This window comes from Mixophyes fleayi, chromosome 1 (genome assembly GCF_038048845.1).
Source record: "Mixophyes fleayi isolate aMixFle1 chromosome 1, aMixFle1.hap1, whole genome shotgun sequence".
Taxonomy (NCBI): domain Eukaryota; kingdom Metazoa; phylum Chordata; class Amphibia; order Anura; family Limnodynastidae; genus Mixophyes; species Mixophyes fleayi.
Window position 1 is genome coordinate 166,538,804 of NC_134402.1, and position 16,841 is coordinate 166,555,644.

Below are 16,841 nucleotides of genomic sequence, written 5' to 3' on the forward strand. Positions count from 1 at the left end.
TAGGATAAGGGGCTCCGCCTTGGGTCCCTTAGGATTCAGGTCTCGGCGCTCTCCATGTATTTTCATCTCAAGCTAGCAGCCTGTAGGGATGTTCAGACCTTCCTTCATGGGGTTCTCCATGTGCAGCCCCCCTTCCTTCATCCTGTGAAGCCTTGGGACCTCAATTTGGTACTCAATGCTCTTACCCGGGCTATATTTGAACCTCTGGATTCAGTTGATATATGACATCTTACTTTGAAGACAGTGTTCCTTTTGGCTAATGCTTAGGAATTAGGGGCGTTCTGCTGCAATCCTCCATTCCTGATTTTCCATGAAGATAGAGCGGTGCTTCGTACCAAGCCTTCATTTGTTCCAAATGTAGTGTCCAAATTCCACTTAAATCAAGAAATTCTGGTCCCTGCTTTTCCCTGCTTCCCATTCTTCTTCGGACGACTTGTTACATTCGCAGAATGTGGTCCGTGCTCTTCAATGTTATGTTAACAGCACTGGCTGTATCTGGAAGAGTAAGGATCTATTTGTTCTTTATGATGCGCATAAACGTGGTTAGCCAGCTTCCAAACAGTCTCTTGCCTGCTGGATTACTTCCACCATTCGTTTGACTTATGGCCGGGCCTCTTGGCCTGTCCTGGTGACTTTGAGAGCTCATTTTACCAGGGCTGTCAGCGCTTCTTGGGCAGCCAGTCATGGTGCTTCAGCGGAACAGTTGTGCAAAGCAGTGCCGTGGTCGTCGGCCCACACCTTTGCAATATTTTATAAGTTACAGGGCTTCGCATCTGTGGATGCATGCTTTGGCCGCAGAGTATTGCGTGCAGACGTTCCAGAGCAATCCCTCCCTTAGAGGAAGCTTTGGTATGTCCCCAATGTTTTGCAGTGTCCCCCAATGGTAGGAAAGAGAAAATAAGATTTTTACTCACCGTAAAATCCATTTCTCTGACTCCATTGGGGGACACTGCGCAACCTCTTTTGGTCTGTATATAGTTCTGTTTTACAGTTATATTTTTGCCCTGTTGGCCTTTTCCTCATACGCTTGGTTAGACAAAACTGAGGTACCTGCAGGAGTGGAGGGGCATAGTAGGGGAGGAGTGTGTAGATTAAAAGTTTAAGTGCCTAAACTCCTAGTCCCACCTACTCAGGGTCGGACTGGCCGCCGAGGGACTGGGCTATCCCCCGGTAGGCCCCGATCCTGATCGCTCCACTCTTTGTTGGTTGGGGGGAGCGGAAAACTAAAAAAAAAAATAATACTCACGTGACCATGGCTCTCGACTCCTCTCTGCTCTGTTCTCATTGAATGTCAGTCGTGACTTCATCACGCCCGACGTTCAGTGAGGAGCGCCACAGAGAGGAGTCGGGGAGAAGAAAGAAGCCGATGTGAAGGAACGGAAGCAGGGGGGAGCACAGACAGCATGGTAGAGAGTAAAAAGGGGCAACGACCGCATGGCAAAGTGTAAAGGGGGGGGGCAAAGACAGCATAGCACAAGGTGATGAAGGGGGACCAGGAGAAGAAGAGGGCAAAAGCAGTATGGAGGGTGCAGTGTGATCATAAGGGGGCACAGTAATGTGTGTGTGATGGCATAGCGGGTTTGTGGCAATATAATGTGTGTTTGGTAGGTGGTGGCAAAATAATGGGTGCTTTGTTTGTAGGATGAAGGTGGGGCAATTTAATTCTAAAGTGGGGACTATTAACTTAAGATGGGGTGGATTCATATAACACCTGTGGCACTCAAGGTGTTGTGAAACTACACTTCTCAGCAATAAGCATGCTGGGGCTTGTAGTTTCAAAACACCTGGAGTGCCACAGGTTAGCCAAGCCTAGTCTAGTGGGTCAATCCTGATTTTTGGTGACTGTTCAGCCCAATCTAAGGGGCAGGTCAAGACTGTGTACTCTTTATATATGTACACACTGCATTCTTTATATACTACACTATATGGTGCTAGCTGTTCTTCATGGGCTGTACACTGACACTCTAGTGTCTGGTCTCGCCTCTATGATGGCTGACCACACCCCCTCTGGTGGGCCCCTAGCGTTGCAGTCCCCCGGTGGGCCCTTCATGCCCCAGGCCAACACTGCACCTACTATACCCCATTGTCTCGCAGTGTCCCCCAATGGAGTCAGAGAAATTGATTTTACGGTGAGTAAAAATCTTATTTTAAAACATCTTAATCATATGACCTTCAGAAAAAATTCCAGTAATATTTGAGAGGGTATAAGATAGGTTAAATAAATATAAAAAATATGAACAAATATGTAACATTTACATTATATTGAAAGCCACAGACAATAATAAATATATATATATATATATATATATATATATATATATATATATATATATATATATATATATATAATAACCAGTTGAGAACTAAAAAAAAGTCCCAGAAAATTGTAGGGTCTCTTTAGAACTACAAAGAGATTTTATGAAATCATCAAAGCATCAAATCCATTGGAGTTTGGTATGAAGAAAGTGACCCAAATAAACCAGCTTAATAGAAAAATATAATTAGGGGGGCCATTAACTCTCCCACCCATTCTATAAGATAACGATATCCCAGGTTTTTCATCATCAGTGCACACTCATCTGTATGCTGCAATTTCAAACACTTGCTTACACACATCTTTCATTTGCAGACACACATTATTATTTATTGCTACTGATCACAAACTTTAATCCTTTTATTTTACTAAATGTATTGACAGTTGCCAACTATATCTAGCACTAAATGTGCTGTGCGTCTAGGTTATTTATTGTAAAGTGAATCAGATTAAAAAAATTCAGCTATGGCATTTGACCGCTACCAATTGTCAAAGAAAATGATATATTATAATGATAATCCACACCTTAAGTTAATTAACCTTTTTTTAGTTTAGATAAAGAATAACAAGCTAACAATGTAATAAAATGCAATAAAAATTGAAAATTGGTTACAAATATTTACTTTTGTGAATACAGAGAAAAAGACTAATACGCATAACTTAAATTTAACATTGTAGTAGCCAAATGACCAAATAAAAAGCTATAATTATCCAAAAGTATAAAGTAGTGACCACATGTAAAATCCTCAAAGGCAACTTTTGCTTATTAAACTTTTAGTTGCTGAACCATAGTGTAAGTTTTTTGGTCTAGACTAATTTACTCTAACAAATATTGTCTGGCCTTTGATATACTGCAGATATGTTTTAGGAATTTGTTCTGTTTACATAGCCAACCCGGTTGCAATACTTTCCTAGTGGACAGCATGTCTATCATTTTCAGAGTAACTGACAAACCCTATGCTATCCGTAGAAATCCTATTTAACTGGCTCTTATCACTACTGGTTTGTTACAGGTGAACCGTCTTGTTTTTAGTGCATGTAGGTTGCTTTTTGCTTGAGTTCATGATCTCCTCGCTTATCTGTTAACCCATGTCTGCTAAGGCTTTATTCACATGTAGCATTAGCTTGAATGAGCCTCTTCTTCAAGAGGGACTTCCCCCCGAAAACTCTTTTCATTTATGCATGAACATGATAAAACAATTTATTTTCATGCGTTTGAAACTTGCTGGCACCATTGCAAAAATGTCTTTAACACCTTATAATAGCATATTTCCTGAACACACTTTGTTAGCCTTTGAGTGACCTCAGATGTTTTGTTGAGGTGCACCAAGCAAAATGTGTAAGAACGGCAATTCTTATGAGCAATCAGTCAGGCAGAGATCATTTCTTTTATCAAGATTGTTATAGGAGCTTTTATATCTCCCTTTCTGCAGCCAACATTTGATGACCATCTTCATGGGTCTCCTTATTGTTTCAATTAAACTAATTCTGTGAGTGATTGATGCTTTTCAGCTATTCTATATTTAAGCTTTTTTTTTTGTCTACAATAGTTGCACATGCTTAATGAAGGGAGTCGAGGTGCAGTTTTAGAAATGACTCTGGCTAAAATTCTCTATACAAGTGGTAAGTCCTGTCCTTTGTAAATCTAAGATACTGCATACATTTACATAAATAGATATATATATATATATATATATATATATATATATCTATATATATCTATCTATCTGTTTTGGTTGATGTTTTCAGTAATCATGCTAAGTAACATGAAATAAATCATGTTGCTTAAATTGTGGTATCTTCACTACAGTATTGATATTTAATGCTGTTATAGCCATTCAGAAGTATATTAAAGCAAGGTAAATAAAGAATTTATATATGTGTAGCCTGTTATTTTGTCTGTTGTCCAGCTACTACATAAAATGACAGATTGATTCAAATATTATTTCCTTTTTCCTGTCATACAGTGCACTGGCCCGATGAGGATTGTGCAGCGATGTTAATTTTCTTTTAACATTTTACACAGTGTTTGCTTATAATTGCTGCACTGCATGCATGGAAAGAAAACAAAAGCAAAATTACCCAGAGTATTAAAGATAAATAAAGACCAATTGGTCATTTTCACTTTTTACCACTCATTTCTAAATGTATACCTGTATTTATCCCAATAATATTTATATTAATTTACTCTTAAAACATGTGTAAATGTCAACTGTAGCCAAAATATTATTATTGTGTGTTGTGCATTTACATGTACATGTCACAAACTATTTGGAATATATTTGCATCCCTCCTGTAAGACCAATGTCACTTCCTATCAAAGCCAGCATTAGGTTCCTCTTATCCTGACCTATTTTTTTTACTATTACTTCTGTTTGCTTGAAATGCTCACAAGATGATTGCTAAAAGCAATCAGACGACTAGGTGTTGAAGCTGATGATGTTGAGATACAAGGTCTGAGTTATTAAGGCACGAAAAACAAGCGGTTTTTTTTAAGCGCACGCATATCGGGCATACGCACTGTTGATGAATGCAAGTCTAGGGGCTAGATTTACTAAGCTGCGGGTTTGAAAAAGTGGGGATGTTGCCTATAGCAACCAATCAGATTTTAGCTTTCATTTATTTAGTACCTTCTAAAAAATGACAACTAGAATCTGATTAGTTGCTATAGGCAACATCCCCACTTTTTCAAACCCGCAGCTTAGTAAATCTAGCCCTAGGTCTGCTCTGCTATAACATTCAATGCACTGCAGTATAAGTCCAAAATATATGTGGAATATAAAGTCCCAAAAGAACAGACAGGTAAAAAAAAAAATCTATTCAATTAATATCACCTGTTAATAATATAGTAAATAATGACAAAATATGAAAAAAAAAAAAAATTACCAGCACCATCCCACTCCCCCATCAAATGCATGTATTAGGATGTTATTAATGTCTACTGTACATGAAAATGCATTTTTACAATTGCTCCTGATTGCAAACACATGTTCTTGCATACATATGTAACTGACCTCACTGTCACTCAGCACTTACACCTGTCCTGTTGCTGGTGCAAGTGATAGCACATAAAAACACGTACCTTTGAGATGCCCAAAGCTTGAATTGGGCGCTGCTGCATGCGCTCGTGCTTGGCATGCTCTTACTGTACATTAACTATGTACATGCACCCTTTTCCCTCCCCGTTCTGCCCATGAAATCATAGGCTGTAGTAAGGGTTCTTTGCGCTCGAAGATTAATTGAATGTTGCAGAGTTCCCTGTATGGTATGGTATGGTCCGGTTCTGGGAATGCGCAGAGCGATTTTACACACAATACGGCCCGTATTGTCATTTAATGAATCAGGCCTACAAATTTCATTCCTTATTAGTGTTATCAGTGTTATTTGATTGCAAGCTACTGTCTTAAAGATTTATAAGACAGCTGCAAGAGTATTAGAAGTATAATATTAGCATGCATTTCTAATTGCCTGCTTTCTTATTTACAGAAACCACACACATCATTGGAATGAGTGCAACATTAAACAATGTTGACGAGCTGCAACAATTCCTTAAGGCAGAGTACTATACGGATAACTTCAGACCTGTAGGTGTTTGGAATTGACTAAATGTTTTGAAGGAGTGTATTATTTAGCGTACAGTTGGGTTGTTGGCTTAGCACCTTTTAAGTCTCTTATTTCTATGCAGATGCAAAGCTGAGTTCTACTGGTCACACAAAAATTACCACCAATGAGGACAATTGCATTGACTATAAAAAGTAATGCTGGCCCCACCAAGCAATTGGCCTTAAAATACAGCTTTTGAAATTGATAGGACCGTTATCATGCTTGTAAATGCACCTCTTTCGGCCTGTGTGTGCATTCATCTTTCCATGCACTAACAGGCCTTCAATGATACAACAGAAGTGATAAGGCCACTTGCCCTGAGGGGATGAATGACTGTATTTTGTTCAGTTTGGCCACTTGCTTGTGCATCAAGCATCAGGATTTCCTTGTCAGTGCCTTCATTGTCGTTACTTCTGTCATATTGATTTACAGTGCATGTATCAAATGCAATATGTAATTTTTATATTCTAGGTGGAACTGAAGGAGTATGTAAAATTGCGAGACAGTATATATGAAGTTGACAATAAAGCAGAAAACAACTTCACATTATCGCGACCTCTACACTATAAGGTAAAGTCTTAATCCATGTTTTATAGTTGTTACCATAGCAATATGTCAGGTCTGTTTGGCACTGTACAGAACACTCTATGTAAAGTATATGTATACTTATGTATATGTAGTATACATAAAGACAACTGACAGCACATTTTTGCTAAAGATACACTTTTATATTTTTTTGTTTATTTAATAAAGACTTCCAACTAACAGAACAGTGTAGGTACCATCAATTGAACACCTGCTTTTACTATACACAGCCCATTAAACTCATCTACTGTACAGCTTCACTCTATGAGATGATAGCATAAACAGTACCCTACGTAGGGTAGTAGTTGTCTTAGTGTTTGGATCCTCACGGCTCTTGGTTCTAGGTTGGAACTCCATGCAAGTCTTTCCCAGTGAGAGGCAATAATTCCTCCTTAATAAACTTGTAATAGTGCATTCTGCCAGAATGTGAAACCTAATGTTTACAAAAACCTTAAGCCTGGCGTTAACATTTGATTGGTACAGGCTTACAAAACCATGTACTTGAATGCTTTTTTAACTTTGTTGGTACCTTTTACTCCCCTTCAAATCATCAATACCTTGATGGGCTTGTAGGTATTTTAAACTTTAGTCACCAAACCAGATTTTATGTTTGTACAAGTTGGTTTGAGAATTTTTTTTAGTGTATTCAAATAAATTGTAATTCTTTATTTAAAGCATAGACACCTGGCACACATGTATCAGAGTACCACAACCTGGTCAATCATAGTTCATGATCTTTCACCAGTCCACACAGCTTCCAAAATAAAGAGCAAGATGCTATTGTAGAAGAAATAGGGAAAGAGCAGAGTGCTTAAATAGAATCAATATTTTAGTCCAGCAAATTCACCTAATTTCAGGTACTGCAAAACATAAAAAGAAACATAGATATTTAAGTTTAAGTACTGCTTTGTTTACTGAACATGTGGAATTTGCATTTCCATGTAAATTGCACTTGCGGCGACCACAGCATGCACATGCAAATCAAGTACAGTAAGGACATGCAAGATTGACTGTCATTGATCTGCCATACTCCCCAGAAAAGTCAGCTTTCAAATAGGTCATACATTTCTTCAAAGAGCAAAAACAATTATGTCCAGTACCTGAAAAAGTGGGTATTCTTCAGATCTTCAGGATGGGTTATAACTAGTAGATATGAAATTATTGTATCAATTCATAGTGCAAGAGTTTCAATAATAGAACAGTTTCAAATTGATCTTTGGTGTCTCCATCACTCAAAGGGAATTTACTCAAGTAATGGTAGTAATTTTAGCCTACTTAAAGCTGTTAATCATAATAGTAATGTCTTACCTCACACAACTGGCTAGTAGATGCTGATGCAGAATTAAAGCTACAAGGTCATTAGATCCAATGTTAAACCCTATATTGTCTACGTTGAATAGTCAACTGGGCAAAGTGTCAACTATAATAGCAATACCAATACAACCATCCCAGACATTCTTTTACTCTGGTTCAGCACAAAGATATCAAAGATTTTTTTCTCCCACAGACAACATCTAAATAATAATTGCTTCTAATACAGTCGTCCCGAAAACAAAATTATCATTGGCCATGGGACTGTTCTCAGCATGCTTGGCAGTGCCTTGGGGAAGAGCCCAGATGTAACAGAGTTTGTTTTCTGCAAATCTGTTAAGAATCTTCAAAATCCATATTAGGATGATTAGGTACATATTTAGGCTGGGACCAAGTGCCTTCAAAACAGTCATTTATATACTGAATCCACAACCAGTTTGTTACTTGCACCTTGCAGTCTGTGTCCCTTGCCCCATCCTGTGGAGGACCTCCATGTCAGCCTGCCATTTACATCTATATTGTAAGGTTTGGCTGGGTGAATATCTGTTAAGCAATCCATATACTAATGAGACAGCTCTTGAGGATGAGGGTCTAGGTAAGTTCAAGGACTGAAATTGTCTGGAGTGGATTATGATCCACAGTCAGGTCGCCAGCATAATGCTTAATGTGGCTTTAGTAAACTAGTTTACTTGATGGGACTTCATAAAGGGATTGAATGGTAGAGTAGGATAGATCATGGATGCTGGAGAGGCTCAGGGAATCCCACCACTAAAATCTAGTCACATCCCAGCCTGAGGGGAATTGAGGGTTGCCTGTGAATCATGGGTAAATATGGAGGCCTAAGGTTATGGGAGTATTTAACTGAAACTCAGGTGTGATGGGAGTGCTTCATGAGGGCAGTGATGCCATTATGGCCATATTAAGTGGCTTAATTGCAGTTGAATGGTAGTTGAGTATGTTTAGAAATACTCACATTGTGGTCTGTGATTTACCATACAGGAGAGAGAGAGATGTGCAAGAGGTTTGCTATTATACTAATATATTGCACCTTACTTGACATTTAGAGGCCACCCAAACCCATGTTACTCATACTAGCGGTTAAAATTTTAGCTAATAATTTGATGTCATTGTTGTGTATTCATATGGAACAATATTTGCCTCAATTTAAGTTAAGTGGGGACATGATGATGGGACTGCTTCTAGTGGCATTGATCAGAAAGGTCATCAGTGCCTCGCCATTTGGAGGATTTCAAGCTTTTGTTAGCCACCTGTGTTTTTCAGTAGAGATCTCCGTCTCTAATTTTTGTGCTGTGCATCAGCCATTTTGCTCTTTAAATGAGGCATTGTGATTGCAAAATGAAAATGTCCTAGTTATATTCTCCAAAAACCTTTTAAATGTAAGTTCCTGAAACCACTGTATTATATTTTTAATGGTGTGTGACTTACACTAATTTTTCTGTGTTTATTAATTTTTATTTTAGTATTCAAGTAACATGCTTAGAATAGATCCAGACCACATCATTGCCTTGGTGACCGAGGTCATTCCAAATCACTCCTGTCTGGTTTTCTGCCCTACAAAAAAGAACTGTGAAAATGTGGCCGAAATGATTTGTAAATACCTCAACAAGTAAGAAACTGTTATTTTTAATGATTTTAATATAATTGATTCTGTTCGCATTATTAAATCATAATATGTGAAAAATAGAAATACATTTTGATGCTGCACACATCTATATACAATATATAAAAGAAGAAGTTTGTTTGTTTGTTGGCAAATATCTTCCTCAGTTTTCAAGGTAAAGCTGCCAAATGTTACATAGTTATTTAGTATCGAAAAAGTAACCTATTAGACCACATAGCGACAGAGACAAATATTGTAAACATTATTTTTTGGTTGTAAACAATTGTTTGACAGCTGGAAGAAAACCTCTACACAACGCGACAAAGCAACAAATCTTATTTTCTAAATAGCATTTTTGATCTATTTACCAAATTTGCTCATATATAAAAACAGCTACACAAAACGGCTATTACAAATCGGACCCTGCCAGTAGTATATTATACTTGCACCACCTAGGAAAATGTAATCTCTCTTGATTGCGGCTTGTGATAGATCCTTTTGCTCACATACCCATACCTCCCAACTGTCCCGATTTTGGCAGAACATCCAGATTCATGGGCGTTAATGTGAATGTGGGTGAGGATTTGCCCAAATATGTCCATTTATGAGCAGAGTTTGGATGGAACAGGGGGGGGGGGGGTATTTTGTACCACTCTCCTCTACTGCATTTTAATCTCAGTTAACAATATTAATTTGCTAGTTTTACGGTATTACATATCTGGCAGAGTTCCAGGAAAACAACTGCATGTAACAGGACCTGGGCCTCTAACTGGGGAGAGGGGCCACCTTAGGAAAATATTGTTCTGTTCCCTATTTTATGTTATCAAAGCATAAATCTTTTTTTTTTTTTTACATTATTATTGTTTTTTAAGAATATACTTGAGTCACAGAGAAGCAGAAAAGAAGATTTTGATTGAAGACCTGAAGAATACAGGGAATGGAACAATATGCTCTGTTTTGAAGCACACGATTCCCTTCGGCATTGCTTACCATCACAGTGGGCTGACCAGTGATGAGAGGAAATTGGTGGAAGAAGCCTATTCAGCTGGAGTCCTCTGTCTCCTTACTTGCACCTCTACGTTGGCAGCAGGGGTCAATCTGCCAGCCAGAAGGTGAGTTACACAGTAATACATATTATCTAAAAAGCATACAAGCTTCGCTTGTATGCTTTTAACAGGCCTATCATAAATGTTGCAAGAATATAACATTAGAAATTGGTTCGAATTGTAAAATTTCTGACCAGGTTCATGTTATTCTCTAAAATTAGCTGTATCTTCCTGTTAGTTTGAATTCTCTATCAGTCTGACCTAGATAGACTCGTGTCTCCCATTTTCAGTCATCATGACCAATTGTCCCAGCTCTGCAGGAGCACTGGCTAATCTACTATGTAACGCCAGGAATAAATAATACTGGGATCTAGAATATATATATATATATATATATATATATATATATATATATATATATATATATATATATGTATATATACCCTTTTAAGCACGATTAAAATCTCCTTTGAAAGAAATACTTATATTTCAGCATGATGACTTTTCTTATGTGTCTGATGTCAGTACATCTCCCATGTAAGAGACATTCCGTAAGGTTATATTCGCATAAAAATGAGGAATAAAATAAACAATAGTGTAATACTATAGAGGTAATATGATATAAAGTCTGTTTGCAGACAGCAGCAGCAAAAGGTTCACACAGAATCCAGTAAAATGGCCGATCATCCCCAACTTGTTGCCTCCCAATGTCAAACTACTCACAAGATGGTAGTAAAATATCTTTAGTAGTATATCTTTAAGCTTCTTTTGTTTGTTTCAATACCATGTAGTCATGACCTCAAATATATTTTCCAACCGACGTCATTCATTAAATAAACATCAGACACATAAGAAAAGTCATCACGCTGAAATATAAGTATTTCTTTTATAGGAGATTTTAATCATGGTTAAAGGGGTTTCATATTCTATTCTGTATTTAATGTATATTAGTAAACTGGTGTATGTTTATTTCTGAAACCTATTACGCAGCGCTTATAAGTGAAGTGCTGAGAAAGTTTAGTTACTTTATATTTATATTAAGTCTAGGATGTAGCTTGTTTCTACGTTATACAGCTTCCCCATCAACTCACAATGGAGAAGACTTAAAAATAAAAAGTGAGTGACACTGCAGGGCGTTTCCAACTAAATACTGTAACAGTAAGTGTACCTAGCACCAGGGACTGCAAGTGCGTAGATAGAAAGCGTTTCCATGTCAATGAACATTTCTGAACTATACTCTGTTGTCAGGCTGAATTGAGCAGTAAGCACTACCACTTTAATTAGCTGAGAAAGTGGACCTTGTCGCATGGCTACAGATTGTTTGCAAAGAAGTAATCATAATCTATATTGTTTGTTTATGTATTCCTTTAACAAGTTTACACTCTTTTGCAGAGTTATTTTACGAGCGCCATATGTTGCGAAAGATTTCCTCAAGAGGGCCCAGTATAAACAAATGATTGGCAGGGCTGGGAGAGCCGGTATTGACAGTGCAGGGGAGAGTATCCTTATTATACAGGAAAAAGATAAACAAATGGTAATGTACATTTCTTTTTCATAATCAAGTGTTTCTTTTAGTAGTTAAAGCTTTCAAATATATTACTTTACTCAAAATAGTAATATTGTCTTCATGTAGAGGAAGACATCTCTTGGCATTTTTTGACAGGCCAATGGAGAAGAGAAGAAATAGCAGGTGGAATTATGGGGGCTTTGAGAGGGAGGTTGCTTCCCATACTTAAAAATTGAGTAAAAATGGCAACCTACAACACAATTTTTATTGCCTAACATATTGTATGAATGGTAACCAACCTATTTAATAAATACTGTTTAGCAGGATGGTACAGCCCCTCTAAATTGACATTCTTGCTGACTAAACAGAGCAGGCAGCAGTTAGTCATGGCTCAGCTCTTTGCCTTACTTACTAAATAATTATCTTCTCACAAATATAGCACAGTTAAAGGAATATTACATGGTAGTGCAGAGGAGTGTCATCACACCAAGGACCAAATATTTACTGAATACCATCTAAGTTCAGCTGCTAGACCCAATAAGCTCAACTGTTATTGCTGTTGCCCTCTCATCTTCCTTTGGTGATCTCCAGTGCCTATCTGGCGACAGTGTAACATTCATTAGGAACATCTGTCTAGGCTCTGTTTCCAGCAACATCCATGATACTAAAGAAAAATACAAGGCACAATAGCTACTCCAGGTTGGTGGATAACCACAAGGGAAGCTGTGTACCATGATCGTTACAGGCTTCTTTAGAACCAGAAGAGAAGGGAGGTTCAGTAACATACATGGTGAAGGAGAGTTTTGATTGACAGCAGATGACTTTTAAGATTTCAACATTGTCTGTTTGATGTCCCTCCTTGTTCCAAACTTGCTACACCATGGATAGCTGCACAGAAAAACAAGTCACCAATCACTGCTTTATTACTGGCAGGTGACAATGCTTCTGTCTGATTATAGCCCCACACACTTTCACCACCAGCAGCTACTATTGTTATTTCTCTGCCTTATGTTTCGCGTGTCCCCCACACCTCCCACATTGTAAGCTCATTCGGGGCAGGGGCATCTGTTTCATGTCATTGCATGTAACTTGTTTATGTCATGATGCATAAAATGTACAGGTTAAACCAGCACCATCGATAACTGCTGTAACCAACACTCAAATGATGAATTTTTGTGTTAGCCCATGCCTATTGTGCAGCCAGAAGGTCAAAAGGAAGGTTAGCAGGATATATCCAATTAGGAAAATCCCTCAGTACAGCGAAGAGAAAGGAGAATATATAGTGTGGGCCGTTCTTAAAATGAGCGGTTGCTGAGATGAATAATATTACTATCACTGATTTTCTTTTTGGCGCTGTACAAGGGGCCACTAAGAGAAGCTTATCTGAGATAGAAATCCAGAGAACATATGGATCAACTCTAATGTCTGACTGTCACCAATAAAAGGTGAATACGTAATATTAGCCAGCTCAGCAGCCGCTCTTTTAAAGAATAATATGCAACATATATTCTCTGATTCAGGTAACAGACCAGATTCTGGGTGGGGGTTTATGGAGAAGAGGTTAAAGTTCACAACCCCATTTATTTATAACTAAAATCAAAACAAATTGTACTTGTAAATAGGGTGTACTTTTCATCTTTTTTTTTCTACAGTGGCCTTGCTTAGAAAATTGTGTATTTGGAAATATAGTTTATAAACACTTTGCAATAGTAATTCAGAAAGTATTCCACAATATTTCATTACTAAAACCGTATGTTGAATATACCTCTATTCAAGTTTATCTTGCTAAGTGACTTCAAGTTTCCAACAGTAGGTCACTTATAGTTCACATGTTTAATATTTGTTTTTTTTATTTTAGGTTCAAGAATTGGTTAGTAAGCCTCTAGAGAATTGTTACAGCAACCTGATGTACGATTGTGGAAAAGGTTTCAAAAGCTTGCTGCTGTCACTAGTTGGGCTTAAGGTATCTATTAAAAGATATACTGTATATGTAGAGAGAGGCTACAAATCACACCTCTGATCATATAATTTGTAAATGTTTTGATGTTTTTATAATGTGCTTTACTGATGACTCTTTAAAACCGTTTCAAAAGATTATTGTCACCACTGACATTTCAGAATGATTTGTTACAAAGTTGAGAAGATACTGTCTGCCTTCACAAAGTTTGCCTTGACAAAGCTAAGCGAAACGCTCGTCAGCATTGTCGCTGTAAGCACCCTTTCCAGAGATTAGAATTTGGGCACTTTTCACATTCTCCTTAAATCCAAAGTCAGCGGAGCGAGGTTAGGTAGATAGCAAAGCACTCCCCGTATCTTCTCTTACTCATCGACGAAACAAGCTCCTCACGTTTATAGTCAGGGGAAAGTGTATAGGCAGTTAGTTACTCTTCTTATTGGAGCACAATTGATTTATCAGGCTGCACCTGTTGAGATGATCATTTTTACTTTAATCTCTATATAATGAGAGATGAGAATATAAGATTATTGAAGAGGAAGGACTACCACTACCTAACTATTATTTTAGATCTGTATTAACATCATTGTCCGATATCCGAGAGATTACATAATATTACCAACATTCTATTATCACCTTAGATCTGTGTGATCTCTCTGCAGGATAGTCATCCACCTGTTATATTAAAAATTGTGTCCTACATATTCAGAACCTTTATTATTGTTAATATATAATAACGTATTTAGCCATACTGGTTCCTGAAACCCACTATCATATGGGGATCTGAATCAACTTTAAGAATTATTTCATGTCTCTGGATTAGGAGCGCTTTAGGCGCATTTTATTTCACTTCACACCTTTCACATATTCACTACTTTATTTTCGCTAATCAATTTTAACAACCATTTTATTATTTCGATCAATAAAAGTTACGTTTTAACACCTGAAGTACTCTATAAGTTCTTTATATGTCCTATTACTCAGGAGAGTTGTTGTGCATCTCTGAAAACCCAATCTTTTTGTTTTTCCAATACACATTTCAGAATGATTGTCAGGTGCCTATATAATATGCTCTTTAAACAAACATAAAGTTGCCAATAGTTTTCTTTATGCCCCTAAACGTCTGTTATTGCATTTGCAACATACTTTGCACATTATGTGAATGGCTGCTAGTTGTATCATAAGACACAGGGCTTCATGTTTATTTAGTGCCTCTTATTCTGTGGTTAAAGCATAATATTGACACTAGTGAAATTGCCTTTATTTAATATTTAAGTCTTACCCCTAAATGATATATTTTGTCAGTTCTTCGTATAGTATAAAATTTGTTTTTTTATTTTACTATATAGAAATTACAATATTTGATTTGTGAAGTCATAATAAGATTATCTTTCTTTTTCATAGGTTGCAAAAACAGCTAAGGAGATTTACAATTTTGCTTGTTATACTTTATTCAGTGTTCAACAAAAACATTTGTATAAAGAAAAATCACTGTGGGACATAACAACAGAATCATTGGAGTATTTAGCAGACAAAGGTCTAATATGCAGCAAACCGTGCCCTGAAACAGAACAAGATATATTTGAGGTCACAAGACTAGGTCAAGCAACCTACAAAGGTGAACAGTGCGATGCTAACCCAAATTGTGTGATTCTCAAATGAGTTTGTGTATGTCACTGATGTGTGCCTTCTCTTTTAGGATCAATTGATTTATGTTACTGTGATGTGCTGTATGGTGATCTGAGAAAAGGCCTGGAAGGTCTAGTTCTTCAGAACCACTTTCATCTCCTGTACCTGGTGACCCCATATGATATGGTAGCTCAGTGCAGCCCAGACTGGATGATTTACTTCAGACAGGTAAAACACAAATGCGATAATGCAGATTCTACTGTGAAATATGAGGATTTTAGAAGTCACAAAGGAGTTTGAGTAGGCTCAGGGCATTTATACAGGACATGGAACACCAAGGTGACTTCTGATATTCTGTTTTTCACAGGAGAGGTTGTGGTATTCCTTATAATTTATGAGCATCAATTTTTTAAAAAAAATAAACATTTTAGTGTGTCTTTAACTATGTATCATAAATTATGGCTTGTTAAAAAAATTGTCTAAATATTTGCTTTTTTATTTTTTAAATGTGTCATGTGAGAAAATCCTGTGACCAGATTCCTGCACAGGAGGGAAGGCCCAGCTGGTCTCAGGGCTGGTGCTAGGTCTTCTGTGATCCATATAATATCTGGCTGAAGTAATGAAGTGGAGAAATAAATAATGCTCTACTATAGCAGTAATGTGCCATAGGTTTGCTTCAATTACCTCATTGTACTGTTTCACCTTCATTATTTTGCTTATTTATAACATTTGAGTGATTTAATACTGATTTTGCCTTTTTATTGCTTTGCTACTGTTGTTATGATTATTTACAATGTCACAATTCTGCTCTACCTTAACTTAGCTGTGCCTCATTATCGATCTACCACATTACCCATATTACTACTTTGTCACTGTCACACCTCACTGCATTTTGCTCCCCTATACCTCATCACTACAGTCTAAATTACTTTCCATGCTTATCCTACTACCTATTTTCTAGCACTTTTCTCTCCTGCAACCTCTCCCTCCATTTCTTACACTCCTTATCCTTTATTGCAACCACCTCATCTCTAACCTCTCATTGTCCTTTCTCAGTCATACTTTCAATTCATAATCTCAGTCTTATCATGGTTTGCTCCGCTCCCCCTTATGTCCACGCCCTCCATCCTTGTGCTCCCCTTGGCCAACCTTCCTCCTCACTTCCAGTCGTCGTACTTCTCCCACTGTCTCTCTATTCTCTCCTTTGATCTATTCTACCTCTCTGCTTCCACCTCTGTCTTACTGACCCCTCCCTCATCACCTCTGCCTTA

The 16,841-nt window shown here is 37.5% G+C and overlaps 1 protein-coding gene across 5 annotated transcripts in view; it reads left to right on the forward strand.

Annotated features, from left to right (window-relative positions):
* Positions 1 to 16,841, forward strand: part of HELQ (helicase, POLQ like) — a 44,524-nt gene that overhangs the window by 19,836 nt on the left and 7,847 nt on the right. For 4 of the 5 annotated variants that reach the window (XM_075203324.1, XM_075203315.1, XM_075203308.1 and 1 more), the window contains exons 6-14: positions 3,865 to 3,937; positions 5,801 to 5,898; positions 6,389 to 6,487; positions 9,295 to 9,440; positions 10,307 to 10,546; positions 11,873 to 12,014; positions 13,846 to 13,950; positions 15,346 to 15,559; positions 15,641 to 15,798. In XM_075203324.1, coding sequence (XP_075059425.1) covers positions 3,865 to 3,937; positions 5,801 to 5,898; positions 6,389 to 6,487; positions 9,295 to 9,440; positions 10,307 to 10,546; positions 11,873 to 12,014; positions 13,846 to 13,950; positions 15,346 to 15,559; positions 15,641 to 15,798 — 1,275 coding nt within the window. Of the gene's footprint in view, positions 1 to 3,864; positions 3,938 to 5,800; positions 5,899 to 6,388; positions 6,488 to 9,294; positions 9,441 to 10,306; positions 10,547 to 11,872; positions 12,015 to 13,845; positions 13,951 to 15,345; positions 15,560 to 15,640; positions 16,187 to 16,841 lie in introns of all 5 variants that reach the window. The other variant, XR_012689717.1, reaches the window with a different exon arrangement.